This window comes from Pagrus pagrus (assembly GCF_965226575.1).
Source record: "Pagrus pagrus genome assembly, chromosome: 1".
Classification (NCBI taxonomy): Eukaryota; Metazoa; Chordata; class Actinopteri; order Spariformes; family Sparidae; genus Pagrus; species Pagrus pagrus.
Window position 1 is genome coordinate 34,167,933 of NC_140185.1, and position 13,922 is coordinate 34,181,854.

General features: G+C 43.8%; 2 protein-coding genes across 2 annotated transcripts in view; one reads left to right on the top strand and one right to left on the bottom strand.

Moving 5' to 3' along the window:
• The window catches only part of garre1 (granule associated Rac and RHOG effector 1), a 32,850-nt gene extending 21,098 nt beyond the window's left edge, over nucleotides 1-11,752 (top strand). The window contains exons 4-14 of the mRNA XM_084358384.1: nucleotides 681-821; nucleotides 1,053-1,148; nucleotides 1,381-1,542; nucleotides 1,774-1,932; nucleotides 3,722-3,819; nucleotides 4,635-4,760; nucleotides 5,257-6,365; nucleotides 8,123-8,288; nucleotides 9,181-9,318; nucleotides 9,403-9,478; nucleotides 9,674-11,752. Of these exons, the coding sequence (XP_084214510.1) occupies nucleotides 681-821; nucleotides 1,053-1,148; nucleotides 1,381-1,542; nucleotides 1,774-1,932; nucleotides 3,722-3,819; nucleotides 4,635-4,760; nucleotides 5,257-6,365; nucleotides 8,123-8,288; nucleotides 9,181-9,318; nucleotides 9,403-9,478; nucleotides 9,674-10,033 (2,631 nt within the window). The 3' untranslated portion in view covers nucleotides 10,034-11,752. The remainder of the gene's footprint in view (nucleotides 1-680; nucleotides 822-1,052; nucleotides 1,149-1,380; nucleotides 1,543-1,773; nucleotides 1,933-3,721; nucleotides 3,820-4,634; nucleotides 4,761-5,256; nucleotides 6,366-8,122; nucleotides 8,289-9,180; nucleotides 9,319-9,402; nucleotides 9,479-9,673) is intronic.
• A 605-nt stretch (nucleotides 11,753-12,357) lies between these two features.
• ss18l2 (ss18, like 2) lies at nucleotides 12,358-13,505 on the bottom strand. The gene is made up of 4 exons (XM_084352526.1): nucleotides 13,342-13,505; nucleotides 12,960-13,036; nucleotides 12,696-12,780; nucleotides 12,358-12,592 (listed from the first exon to the last, which is right to left on the bottom strand). Exons 1-4 carry the CDS (start codon nucleotides 13,408-13,410, stop codon nucleotides 12,533-12,535), a joined length of 291 nt encoding a protein of 96 aa, XP_084208652.1. The 5' UTR covers nucleotides 13,411-13,505; the 3' UTR covers nucleotides 12,358-12,532.
• Between the last annotated feature and the right edge of the window lie 417 nt (nucleotides 13,506-13,922).

Consider the following 13,922-nt stretch of genomic DNA (forward strand, 5'->3'; position numbering starts at 1 on the left):
CATTCCTGAGAAATACCACCGTTTACAATTTCCAGTCTCAATTTCCTATTTCCTCTTTTTTTGGGCCGCAGTTTGTCTGTGAACCCGCAGTGATTTGTTCTGTACCCCTCTAAACCTCAACCCATGTAAAGGAGGCAGTTTTGTAAGAGGACCTAACTAATCCCCAAACTAATCAGCCCCACTGGCCCATTTTGAGCTCTGTTGTATAAAGTGAGCCAGAGAGGAGAATAGTAGGTTGATTGATCTGTTAAGCCCTGGCATGCAGAGCGTTGGGCCTGGAGGGGACCAGGCCTCGATAGACCCTGGTAGAATGAGGCTGGGGGAGCGTTTAGGCAGAGGGCGGTGGCCAGGACTCTTTTTCAGAATCTCCACACATGCTTTTTATCATCTAAACATTGTATTTCCCTGTTCTTAACATCTGTTTTTGTTGTTTTTTTTTTTTGTAGTGTTTGAGAAACTTTGCCTTTAAAACCTCCTGCTATCCTTTTTAAAAAGACCCTTTGTTGTATGTTTTGTTGCTTAAGATCACTTGGAAATCTCTTTATTTAATTGTTTGTCATCTAATTTTGCAGTACATTCCACTTACTTTCAAGTATTTCTTGCATTCCTCTGTGAGACTGTGCTGTAGTAGTTAGATGCTCCTGCTTACACTCTGACCCAGTACTCTGCTGTGCCCTCAGGCTATGGCCAGGCTGAGAGAGAGGGGCCAGGATGGCTGCCTGGCAGGCATCCAGGTTCAGCAGCTCTTCTGCTCCAACAACACCACCATCCCTGAACACCAGCTGAAGGACCTCAACATAAAGATTGACAATGCTTTACAGGTACAAAGACCAGTGCAGGGAAGAATAGTACTGTTACTGCAGTGGCTCGTAGATTTAGATGAATCCTGAAATTTAAAGTATAGTAAATTTGATTTCATAATCCGGGTGGAACTTGATGGTGTCATTAATGAAACTGCATTACCAGGGAAGTGGTGGGATTAAAACCTTTTGTTCCTTGTGATGTGAGTAATGTTGGACTGATAGCTGCTCATGTTTTCTCTCTATCTCCAGGCCTACAAAGCAGCACTAGAGAGCCTGGGCCATAGTGAGTACGCACTGAAGGCTGGCTTTCATCTTAACCCCAAAGCTGTGGAGGCAGCCTTACAGGTGGGTTTACTCTCAAAGAGTCAGTAAAAATGTTTAAAGATTAATGGAATGAGGTAATGAAAGGTTATCTACAGTATAACAAGACAATACAACTGTAGATTTTGATTCTTTGAAATGGGCAAATTCTCCCGAAAGGCTATTGGTTTTCCTTTCCTTAGTTATAATGTTGTGTGTCAATGTTTTTTTTTCTGTTTTGCACTGTTTACATGCTCGTGTGTGTGTTTGTGTGCAGTGCTGCTGCAGTGATGCGGAGGCCCAGCAGGCTGGCAGGATGCAGACCACCTCCCAGCCCATCCAGTGTGAGCTGCCCACCATCCCTGTACAGATCGGCTCACATTTCCTCAAAGGAGTGTCCTTCAACGAGTCAGCGGCTGAAAACCTCAAACTGAAAACGGTATGGCCCCCGACTCAGCTGGTCAGCTGTCTGACTGTCAGTTACTTAAAAAGGGTTAAAGTCACAACTTTTTTCTGGGTCGGTAGTTTAAAAAAAAAAAGATCACTTTTGTTTTGAGTGAGAACCTCAGTAGACACACACATTAGTGATAGCTGCAGTTGTTGTTTGTGGCATCTGTATTGTAACATCAGCAGACAGTGATGGCAGACTGCTTGTGTTTTGTCTCCTCAGCACACAATGCTGCAGCTCATTAAGGAAGCGCTGGGCCAGAACGGAGTGACCCCGAGGGATGACTCTCCCGTCACCGAGGTCCTCAACCAAGTCTGCCCATCCAGTTGGAGAGGAGCCTGCAAGACAGCTGTCCAGCTGCTGTTTGCCCAGGCTGGTCTGGTGAGTAGAAATGCTGCAGACCAGGGCGGCTACAATAAAACTGTATTTCTCAAAGAAATTGACACACTGGCGGTCAAATAGGGGAATTCTCAAATTTTTTAGCCTGTTGTCATAGAAGTGTATTTATTTTAAATAGAGTGCAACATCTTTATACTAGTTGGATCTAAATGGATATTTATGTTTTAAAAGGACAGTTTTAATTTTTTCAATCCAATTTTCAAAATTTAGTTTGAGCGAGATTTACGAAGACAAAGGGTTGTGGCGAAAGTTCTCTGTTGGACCTTCATTCAGTATTTCGCCCTTGTTAACATCCATCACCACAGTGTAGTTGATACTACACAGCAGTGGAGAGGAGGCGGCACGCTAACGAGAACAGGCCTGTTGTTCTTCACTGACACTTCTGCTTAAGTTACTGAGTCCTCTCCTTTTGTGCGTCTGTGGGTTTGGCACCTTGCATCCCATTGTTTGTCAGATTTGTAATGGAGATGAGGAGATCTGTCCGCTCGCTTTGAGGCAGCCGAGAGGTGTAAACAAACACCAGAGAGACACAAAAGAGAAGAAACATTCCTGCAGCATGTGGGTGAAGGATGGGCTCGCCTGGGTGGATCTGCAAACACAACTCCCCCTCCTCCCCACTCCTTATGAAAAGGAGAGTCACGGGGAGGGAGGGTCAGCGGCAGGACTCTCCTCTGAGTAACACCAGAGTGTTTATGCTCCGATGTTTATTTCCTCTGTGTGGTCTGCACTGTTTTGTATGTCAGGCTGAAGCAGTGTTCCCATCCAGCCCTGCCAGCGCCGTGCTAACTGTAAAACAATCCCTGGATGATGGATGAACGCTTTGCATTACCTCCTTATCTGAACCCATGGCCACTCAACTCAAAATAGATCACACAGCAGCATGCATGGGACACACACACATTCACACTTTGTATCTTCTCCACACTTGCATATTCGTACACTCATCATACACTCACTGTCATGCACTATTCATACCTCCCGACACACACAGTCTTTCTCCTCCCTTTTTACGGTCACTGTCAGAATCACCGTTTGTTCATCTGTTCTGCTGTCGTTCCTGGAAACATTTCTCACCAGCGACTCCCATTTTCCTTCATGGCACAGCAAAGAAGTTGATCTTTTCTAATTTTGCTGTTGTTCCTCCACCTTCCTGACCCCAGTGACCTTGTGTCGTATGTGTTTTCGACATGGCTGACGGACTGTGTGTGTGTGTGCTTGGCTCTCTCACATGGGTAGCCAGGGGTTTCCGAGGATACACCTGTTTTTTTTCTTTTTTTAAAAATAACAATAGGGTAACTTCCTGCAATACGGGAAACAGACTCCTCCCGCCTTCCCTCCCTCTTTGTGACCCAGCTGCGGGGATGTCGAGGAGCCAAGGCCACTTTCAAAGAACTGGCAAATAAATTTGACTAGCAGCAGGCAGGAAGGCTGGCCTGTTTGTTGTCACTGGCTGACTGAATGCGTTTGGTTTCCTCACCTTGAACTGCCTCTCTGGGAAATTAATGCTGAACACCAGTGAAAAGCTTTTGGCCCTGGCAACAGGGCTGAATCGGAGTGTGTTTTGTTTCAAGTCCATGTCAGTTGTGTTGAATTGCATGACACGGGGGGAAATTGTTTTAGTTTGCTGTGTGTGTAAAGAGTCAGACAGTATGCTCTAATCCTTTGTGGGTTCCTTGCACAAGCAAAATTGACGATGAGGAAATAAAGGGCTCTAAAGTAAATCCATTCTGTCAGGAGATGCTTATGTAGGTGTGTTTTTGTGTCCCAACAGGTGGTTGTTGATACAGCCCAGATTGAGAACAAGGAGGCCTACGCTCCACAGATCACTCTTGAGGGATCCAAGGTGGTGGTCCAGGTTCCCTCTACATGGTAAGCACATCAAGAGACTTTGTTTTAAAAGAAGTAGTCGTCCAACTGTGAAACTTTTCCTGCTCAGTTAATACTCGAATCTTATTCGCTTGTCTTCGACAATTCAAGAAATTAGTAATGTTACACGGGAACACTAATTTGATTATTGCATAGGTAAAGCAGTCAGAGATGGTCTTCCCTAAATGGGGTAGAGCTTGCGTTCACAACACAGTGAAGGGGAATGGAAAATCTGTTTAATACACCAGATTTAATAGTCATGACTACACAAAGCTGCTCTGCACCATTATAATATATTTTTTACACATTTGCATAAACCATACTTCAGGAGTATGTTACTATACTTAGGCACTGGCATTATTTTATGCCCTGTGCTGGGTTTCACAGTCAGTGCTCAAGACGGCTGTGACAAAAGTGTAAACATCTTGAATTTTAACACAAGAAAATGGAAGTGTCATTGTGGTTTGGAGCAGCCCAAGGTTGAGAAAAGGGAAGCAATGCACAAACCGTATTGTAGTTGTCATTGGTGGCAAGATGGTGTGACTTTGAATTAGCGTCAAGGTAAGGACACGCGTTTTTGTATTTCCACCTCTGTGCAGCTGAGATGTGGTTACGATGAATACACTAAAGCCTGTCGGGTTTTGTTTGGCTCTTCTTTTCTTGTTTATGAATATCAGTTGTCACATATTGTTCTCTTCAGCAAATGCACCTGGGCTTTTGTGTGCAAGACATTCTGTTAGATTTGGTGTTCATGTCCTGTCCTGTCATGTCATATGTGTGTGTGTGTGTGTGTGTGTGTGTGTGTGTGTACATTTCAGGTGTCTGAAGGAGGACCCAGCCACTATGTCCCTGCTCCAGCGGAGCTTGGACCCGGAGAAGACACTTGGTCTTGTAGACGTGCTGTACACAGCAGTGTTTGACATCAACAGGTGGAAGGAGAGAAAGTGAGTGAATGTTAAATGATGATAGCCGTTTAATTTCAGTCGACTAGATTTACATTGTGCCTTCCTGTACCGGTGATGTGTATACTATCTTTTGAGATTGAGAGTGGTTTCACCCAAGCTCAGCGCATTTGTCCGGTTAGTCTGGTTCACTTGGGTTAGGTGTCCATTTGGTAACCATGGTAACACAAATGTGTGTCCGTGCAGGTAATTTTCCTGATTAATAGTTTGAAAGCTGTTAAAACGGCTGTGTTTGTATCCCACTCAGTGTACTTTGTCAGTTCATTAAAGTCCATTAAAAAGTATGTGACAGCGATGCCACAGTAATAAGCCTCAAATCATTACTGTCCAACATGCCTCCTTTTCATCCTGCCTCGTCCTGTCAGTCGTCGCTCTTTACACACAGTCTAATGGCACTAATAATGCTTATCCTCAGTAGTTTCATCATGAGTTAGAAATATAAGTGATTAAAAACCTGTCTTTCTCTTCCCTTCAAAAGAGAGCAAGCCCTGCCCACGATTCAGATCCAGCTGCAGCGGGAGATTCCAGAGTATGGCGGTCAGGTAGACCTGCCTCCAGGCACCACCTCCAAGACCTCCAGTGGATTGCCCAAAACAATATCCAAGCTGACTTCCAAGTTTACCAAGAAAGTGTCATCCAGCTCTAATAGTGGGGGCAGTTACTCCATCCCTAGCACGCCATCTCGCAGCATGCTAACATCCAGTAGCTCTGAGGACAAGGCCAAGAGCCTGGGTCACAGTGACGGGAGGCTACAGAGCATCCTGCAGATGAGCAGCTTGTCCTGCACCCCTGACTCTACCCAGTTAAGCCAGCTGGCCAACGGCTCCGTGTGCGAGGACCAGGGGATGAACCTGCCAACTGACCAAGAGATGCAGGATGTCATCGACTTTCTCTCAGGATTCAACATGGGAAAATCCCAGCAGGCTTCGCCCCTGGTCAAGAGGAGGAACTCTGTGGCGTCTGCAAACCCTGCTGAGCTGAAGCCTCCGAGTGGACCTCCGCCAACTTCTCAATCGATCTCTCACAACGCCCTGCAGCCCCCAGCTCAGACCCTGTCCCAGCCACAGCCCCAGCCTCAGCCCCAGGCGGTGCAGAAGCAGCAGCCTCAGCCACAACCTCAGCCACCTCCTCCGCAGCAACAACCCCAGCAGCAGCAGCAGCCCCCTCCTCCACCTCAACAGCCCTCCCCACAGGCCCTGCAGTACTACCAGCACCTCCTGCAGCCTATCAGTCAGCAGCAGCCACCTCCTCCTCAGCTTCCTCCTCAGCAGACCCCACCACAGGTCCTGCCACAGCAAAGAGTTGCAAGCAAGTGGCTCGGCACGTCTGGGCAACAGCCCCCACCGCAAGGCCCCCCAGCAGGACTGTCACCCCTGGGTCCAATCGGGCAGTGGGGCTCTCCTGGTCTGCCGGATTTGAGCTCAGATCTGTATAGTCTGGGCCTGGTCAGCACCTACATGGACAGTGTCGTGTCAGAGATGCTAGGCCAGAAGCCGCAGGGGCCCCGCAACAATACCTGGCCAAACAGGGACCAGAGTGAAGGAGTGTTCGGGGTCCTGGGAGACACGCTGCCCTTTGACCCTGCAGGTGAGATCCAAATCCAGATCCAAAAACATGAAGTAATCCACAAATTCACACCCGATTTATGTAGACGATGACCCAGACTTTGGGATGCAAATAATGCTAAAGTGGGTAGTTTCATTAGATATCTGCAGTCTTCTCTGTGAAGTGAAGTGGTAAATGTTCCAAGCAGCATTTTTCTGAAGTTGACGTGTCACGATTTCAGTTTTAAATCAAAAATGTATCTAAATGAGCTTTAAATTTTGATCATCGAAAACAAAAGTAGGATCAATGGTTCTCCCAGTTTTTTTTTTTCCTCTCTCCACCGTCCAAAGAAACCAAAGAAAACCACATCAATTCAAAGACGACACAGCTAGCTTACCGGCAGCCTGCTGCTAAACCTCCAGACACTTATTCTGTGTGTACAAAGACAATCAACTGATCGGTAACAGAGAGAATTCAATTTTTCAGAGATCCTTTATTGATTTGTTTGGGAAGAGGGTTTACTCTGGACAGATTTGAGAAACCAACATTTTTAACATTTCTATCTTTTCTTGTTTGTTGTTGAATCACTGAAGGGTATTTTTTGCTGAACTCTCTGGAATCTTTATTTTTGGTGAATATTGTTTGAACTTGCCTAACCCTTTCCACAGAAAGCCACAAGGATAAAGGTAAGCTCATGTTGTCAAATGGCCTTATCTTTTAGAAGAATGTGAAAACGTAAATGACAGTTGCGAAGGCATAAATGATCTGTTAATTTTTATGAAATCAGATCTAAAAACGAAATAATAATAATTAATCGAAAATGGCATGGAATTGTGAGTGTGCTGTGAGAGGCCACAGCGAGGGGTTAACTGTGGGCCGTCATCTCTTCGGTCACAAAGAGACGTCCAAACAGGAGTGTTGGTCTCGACCTGCCATCCTCCTCAGTCAGACTGTTATGTCAGCAGTGTAAGAGTGGGGGTTAGGCCTGGAGCTTTGCTGACACAATCACTTCATTATGAAAAAAAAAAGCAGCTTAGCAATATTTTTACGACTTACAATGCAGTGATTAGTTAGTTGTTCACTCTACCAGGAGACTGATGTTCAAAACAGGGTCCGTCTAAGTGTCCATATAGTCCAGTTGAAACCATTAAGATGTTTGTAGTGGGTGTCTAGCGGACATATAAAAAAGTTACTCATCTAAATGAACATCTTTATTATCTCATAAAAGAAAATTAGTTTGCAGTCATCAGTTGATAGCAACATAAAGAGGTTACTGTACAAAGATTATTATCATGGCATCAAAACAAAGCAGTGTAATGACTGGGGATAAATGATGCACCTGCTTATTTAAGTCTTTAGCCTAAAGCACTCTGTAGTGCTGTCAAGAGAGCAAATTACAAAGAATCATTAAGAACATGCTGCCAGTCGATGTATAATAAACTTTTTATATACAATCTTGTACCCATCAGAGCAGATTTCAGACACCTTTGGAGCAGATCTGAGTAACATAATCGATGTAGGTCAGATAGTATGAGCAGCTGTTTTTCCCCCACATGTAGCTGCGACTGTAAGTTGACGATTTATGCTGCATTTAGCCTGTGTCAGTTGCTATTTTTACAGTGCAGCAGACTCTTTTGATCGCAGTCGAGGCCTATTGTGCAGAGTTGACTTACAGCCATTGTGATTTTTCTGCTATGGTCGACAGTCTGGCTAAACGGATTGAGCTCCAGGGAGCGAAAGAGAAAAGCTGAGGGTGTCAGAAACTCACAGTTGTGTTTATCCTCCCTTTCCACACACAGTTGGCTCCGATCCGGAGTTTGCACGTTATGTCGCCGGCGTCAGTCAGGCCATGCAGCAGAAACGGCAGGTGCAGCACATCCGTCGCCCCAGCAACCCGCGAAGCAACTGGCCAATGCCTGACGAGCAGCACAGGACCTGGTCCCACCCAGAGTACTACAGTGAGGGGTAGGTATCTGGCCTTCGTTACTGGTCCACTGCTCTACAGAAAACAGTCTGCCCCTCATCTTTTGTAGGAGAAAACAACATAAACACAAATGGAAAAGAAATAAAAGGAAAGGTGGAATTAATACCAAACTCATGACTGATGCATAAAGTGTCATGTTGGCATGTGCAACAGTTAGATGACAGTTTTCTTTTTCCTGTAAGACAGAACATTCTTGCCTTTACAAATGTGAGAAACAAGCTACAAACGTGCACAGACACGCACATATCAAATCCCTATTGCCATGGTTCAGGGTACTTTTGGAGAGCAGCATAGTGCTGAACTGATGGAGGGTTATTTAAGTCTCGTCATAGTACACAACAGTGCTGAGCAATTCAGTTTTGATTTAATGTGGCAAATCATCATCGATATGTGAGAAATTTACCACGTTCATCATGACTGTTGTCATTTAATTCAGCCCATAAGTGTGAAACGACACCATCCTGCTGAGAGACTAATCTGAGAGACAGATGTTAACAAACAGCTGTTACACAGCTGTGGCATCTCACTCGTAAATGCTCAGTTTATGAAAAGGATTTCACTTTTTAATCCCATTAATACAGCGACAGAGATCCTCTAGACCCTGTTATACTATGGCTTATAGTTATCCACTGCCAATTAAACAGTCGTGTGTAACCAAATTGTCTAAAAACACATCAACCAAACATGTCCCACTTTTATTAGATGCCACGATTTCTTTTAACCCCACAAGTCCCCAAAGCACAAAGAGAAGAAGTCAATGTTTACTATGTCGTTCTTGCAGATTGTGTCTCATCAAGATAAATTTGACCCTGTGGTACCTTCTGTTGAGTGTACTAGAAACAGTGCTTACACCTCCACTGGTTGTGTCCACAGGGAGGCTGTAAACAGCAGCTGGTCAGCCAATCAGGGGGACTCGGCCAGCTCCAGCGACGAGACGTCTTCAGCCAATGGCGACAGTCTGTTCTCCATGTTTTCTGGGCCGGACCTTGTAGCTGCAGTTAAACAAAGGAGGTCGGTCCCAAACTCATCCACTGGCTTTGATTTGTTTTGCCGTACATTATAAGGTCTAATGTAAATCTCTGTTATTTTTTTTAGAAAACACAGCTGTGGGGAGCCAGAGGTGTGCACCCTGCCCTCACCACCACTCCATCACCTCGGCGATGATAACCAGGTAAAAAATGAGCCCCTCATTACTTAGAATGCTGTGCAAGGAGCTTCTTTATGTAGAAACATGTATATACATTTGATGAACAACCTGTTACATGTGCAGTGTGGATTCAGATTTTCCTGCTTTTAAGAGACTGATAAGACCTTGTCCTAACTGTATGTTTGGTTATTGACCTTTGCCATCCACTGTGTTCCACAGGACAGCAAAACTAAAACCTGGCCTCCCAAAGCACCATGGCAACACTCCACCCACACCCACACCAACACCATGCCCAATCCCAGCTCTTCCTTGTACCAGATGAACATCCCTCCTTCCTCCCAGTGGAGCGACTCCATGCAGATGCTGCAGTCTCCCGTGTGGTCCACTGCCAGCGACTGCTCCCCTTCCACCGGCATCTCCTCTGGTTTCCCCTTCACCCAGCAGCAACAACAGCAGCAGCAGCAGCAGCAGCAGCAGCAACAACAGCAGCAGCAGCAACAACACAAACCCATGACCAAGGGCTTTAAATCCTTCCCCCTCAAACACGAGCACAGGCCCTCCTACCTTCACCAGTACTGATCGCAGTCTAATGTCGAACAAGTCCAGGGTGAAGTGCCACCGAGGGCCGGCAGCTCCGTGAGATGAGCCACTGAGTGGGCCGAGCTGCAGCCATTACAGTCCACACCCACTGAATTAGAAGATTTCAAAGCCCCAGAGGCAAAATTTAAGTACACACACTGGCTCAACATTTTTGTATCTATATTTTTCCATGTCAGACATCCCCATTTGAAAAAGAGACGTATTTTGAAGTTTTTTCGAACTGCCATGTTTTAACTACGGAAGGTGCATGTGTCATGCTGGCAGCAGTTAGTCTAGTGGTCGTTTCTCTGCCTGTTGAGCTGACGTCTCCTCAGACAAGAGCTGGAGACGTGCGCGGCCGTCACCCACTTGCTTCTGCAGCTGAACGTGTGTGTGTTTAAAGGAGGGGATTATACAAGCGGGCGGGGGCTTGAAATGCTCTCATTTCGCCCATAATAAATATACTGTGTCTACATAGCTGTAACTGCCAAATCTCACGCAAGATGACTCAGAGTACAGCTACCATCTACTGTTTCATAGCTTGTAAAATACTGAAGTTGAAATATAAATATTTAGTTCTTTTTATTAAGAGGCTTTGAGCAGGCTCAGCATAAATATAGTAAGTCACTGCAGAGGTGTAATTTGAGAGAAATACACTACTTTTTCAACAACTGACCAGAGTTATGAATTATAGCAGTAACAATGTGCCATGTTGGTATTGATAGCACTTGCAGATTATTATTTCCAACCAAAGCGTTGTTCAGAAGATGAATGGTGCTGAGGAGACAAGAGGCGGTCTGAGATTATTGATAAACGGTGAAGTAACCCACCCTATTGGACGAGAAGCGTTAGGGAACATCTTCACACCCAGAAGCGCATCCATTTCCTCCTCTCTAATTGGCTCGTTGTTTGCTCCAGATTGACACTAACTCCCATAAAACCTAACTTTCCTTCTGTTTAATAATACAATATTTTTCTTGTACAATTATTGACAGTATTAATCTTATTTTTGTATTTTCTTACATGTTATACCATTACTGTATGTTAGTATTCTTGTAGGCATATTACATAAAAACATTATTTTCCACCTCCCAATATGTGAAAAAGCACATTTTTTTCCTACAGAGTTGAACTACACCATCTATCTATAAAGGTTACCAAATATGCCATGCTAAACACTAAAACATTGTGTGATGAGGGTGTTTTCCAGCCCTTGTTTCTGCGGTTTCTATGGCAATGGGCTGCATTTAAAAGCCCAGAATGTTATCTTTTTGTGATGTTTGCGGATGCCAATGTTGCCTGTATTTATGAAATGACACCATGTTTTCAGAAAACTAACATACTTAACATGTTTACAGAGAATTGTTTGCTGTATATACATATAAATATATATCTTTTTATAGTTAATGTGCTTTGCACAATCAAGATATAGGGTTTGTTGCTTTTTGTCTGTGTTCTCTCCCTAACTGTTGCAGCCTTTTTTAAAGACATCATTACAGACCTTGGACTGTAACTGTTAGCTTCTCAGCTGTGTCAAATGGTTTACTAGTGGCTTCTACAAAAGAAAAAAAAATAATAATAAAAAACATGTTGCCCTGATAGAAGATATGAAGGGGGACTGCTTGGCTTATGTTGCTTATTGTTCTCTTGAGCTGGCAACTGAATCTTTCCAAGTGTACCAGCAATGCAAAAAATGAATAAAAATGACTAGCAATTCGACCATCGTCTTTAGAGTTCTTGTACTGAAAAGTTGCTCACTTTCCTCGTTGAACGATGTAACGATGTTTTGTCTTCAGCTTCTGCAAGCAATTTGATCCCTTATACTATTAAAGGATAAGTTCTCATGTTGCTGAAAAGTCGAGTGAGTCCATGAAACATTTCCTGGAGCTTCATAGCATTGCAGCATTCTCCTAAACAACTGAAGTAAATAGGGACTTGTTTTAAAACTGAAGAAAAAAAAAAAAACAACTGACAAAAAACAATCAAATTGCTTCATATAGCTCATCTGACAACCTCCCAATGTGATTTTAAAATGTCATTTACACCCTTTTAAAGTCTACTCACTGTAGCTGCTCTGCTGTGACAAACGTGGACTTGGACAAGTGATGGACCCATTTAATGTTTCTTTTAATTTCTTTTAATGTGTCTTTTACATTTTATAACAAGTCTCCATCTACTTCAGTTGTTTAGGAGAATGCTGTAACAGTGATTAGCTGTGATGCTCCAGAAATGGGGCTGGTAGATGATCCCTGACTTGTCATTTTTGGGTGAACTCCTTCAATGTGTTCTCTGAATTGAACCATCTCAAAAAGTGACACCATGGACAAAATATAAAATATTGTTTTAATGTACAAACAAAAATTAACACTTTGTTTTCATTGATCTTTTCCACATAATATAAACATTCAATATAACTGAATGGACACATTAGTCATCCTGGAGTAGGTAACATTACTGAACACAAATCATGGCCATTATAAATGACAGAAGCTGCCGTCATCACTTCCCTCCATGTCCATTCACAGCTGGCGCAGAGGCTGAGGTCCCATTGGATGTAGACTGGAAACAAACAACAACAGAGTATTACGAACAAGTCAACAGAACAATAGTAACTGTATTGTGACTGTAGTTGTCATTCATGAATTTTGTGGTTTGTCTTTACATTTGAAGAGGGGGGCATGTTGTCTGGGCTGGAATCAGATATGGTTGCCAGATAGACGAGGTTGCGATGCAGGATCTGTTGGTATCTGATGGAGAAACACACACAAGAAAAACTGCAGCTGAACATAACCTGTAGAGGAAGAGAGGCACACCTGCATATACACAGCACAACTCACCACAGTGAGCAGACACATCCTACACATAACACTCATTGCACATTATTATTAAGTTAAGTATCAGATCAGTGAGGGCTGTTTTGACTTACTGTACACACTCCACTGCTCGTCCTTTCTGCATGTATTCAGTGATGCATCTGACTAACTGGTCGTTTTCATCCAGCAGCTGGGACAGAAAACAAAAACATGAACCATCCTGACTCACATACAGTCACTTTAATCAGCTAATATGTCTATGCTTATATATATCTTAACAGGCTATAATCATCGCTGAGAACAGGCAAGCCAGTGTGTATAACATGGAATATTTACACAGAGTGCAGTAGTATGTAAATAATGGTGTGCAGCATAAATTAGCGAAGTGGCTAGCTAGTGGCTAAATGCTAACGCTGGCGCCATGGGTTAAAGTGATGAGCTAACAGCTAGCGTTAGTTAGCAGCTTCGTTAAATACACCGCACTGATGTTTTTACCCTCTGTATTGTTTCTTGGTTAATTTTCGCCGTCCCTCGTAGTTTCTTTGGCACAAAAACAATCGACATTTTTTATGAAGCCACAGCTCTTTGCTACGGGACGCGTTTTCTTCTTCTGGTGTTTCTCCCCTCGTCTTCTTCGTCGGTTGTATTGACCGTCGCGTTGTGTCGTTCTTGTTGCATTACCGCCACATTCTGGAGCGCTGCGGACCAGTCATGTTATTTAACCCGCCGTGTACCAGTCTTTACTCTGGTTATTGTCCCAGAGGATGAATCCTCGTGTTTCAAGCATAAGTGAACCCTCATGAGGGTTCAGAAAAAAACCCACTCAGGCAAAAATGTTACCATTTGAATTTAAACAACACATTCAATCTCTAGAGGATGATTTTTGCATTTTGCACACTGTCCTTTTGTGCCACCCTCAGGCCAAAATGTCAAATAAAAGGACTAGTTGTGACCCCTCCTTGGACCTGTGAGGAATTGTCATCCATCTTGACAAAATTAAACAAACAACATTTATACTTTTATTATTCTGCACTTCAATAATAATGTTTTTGCTTGTTTGCTTTTTAAATCCAGTT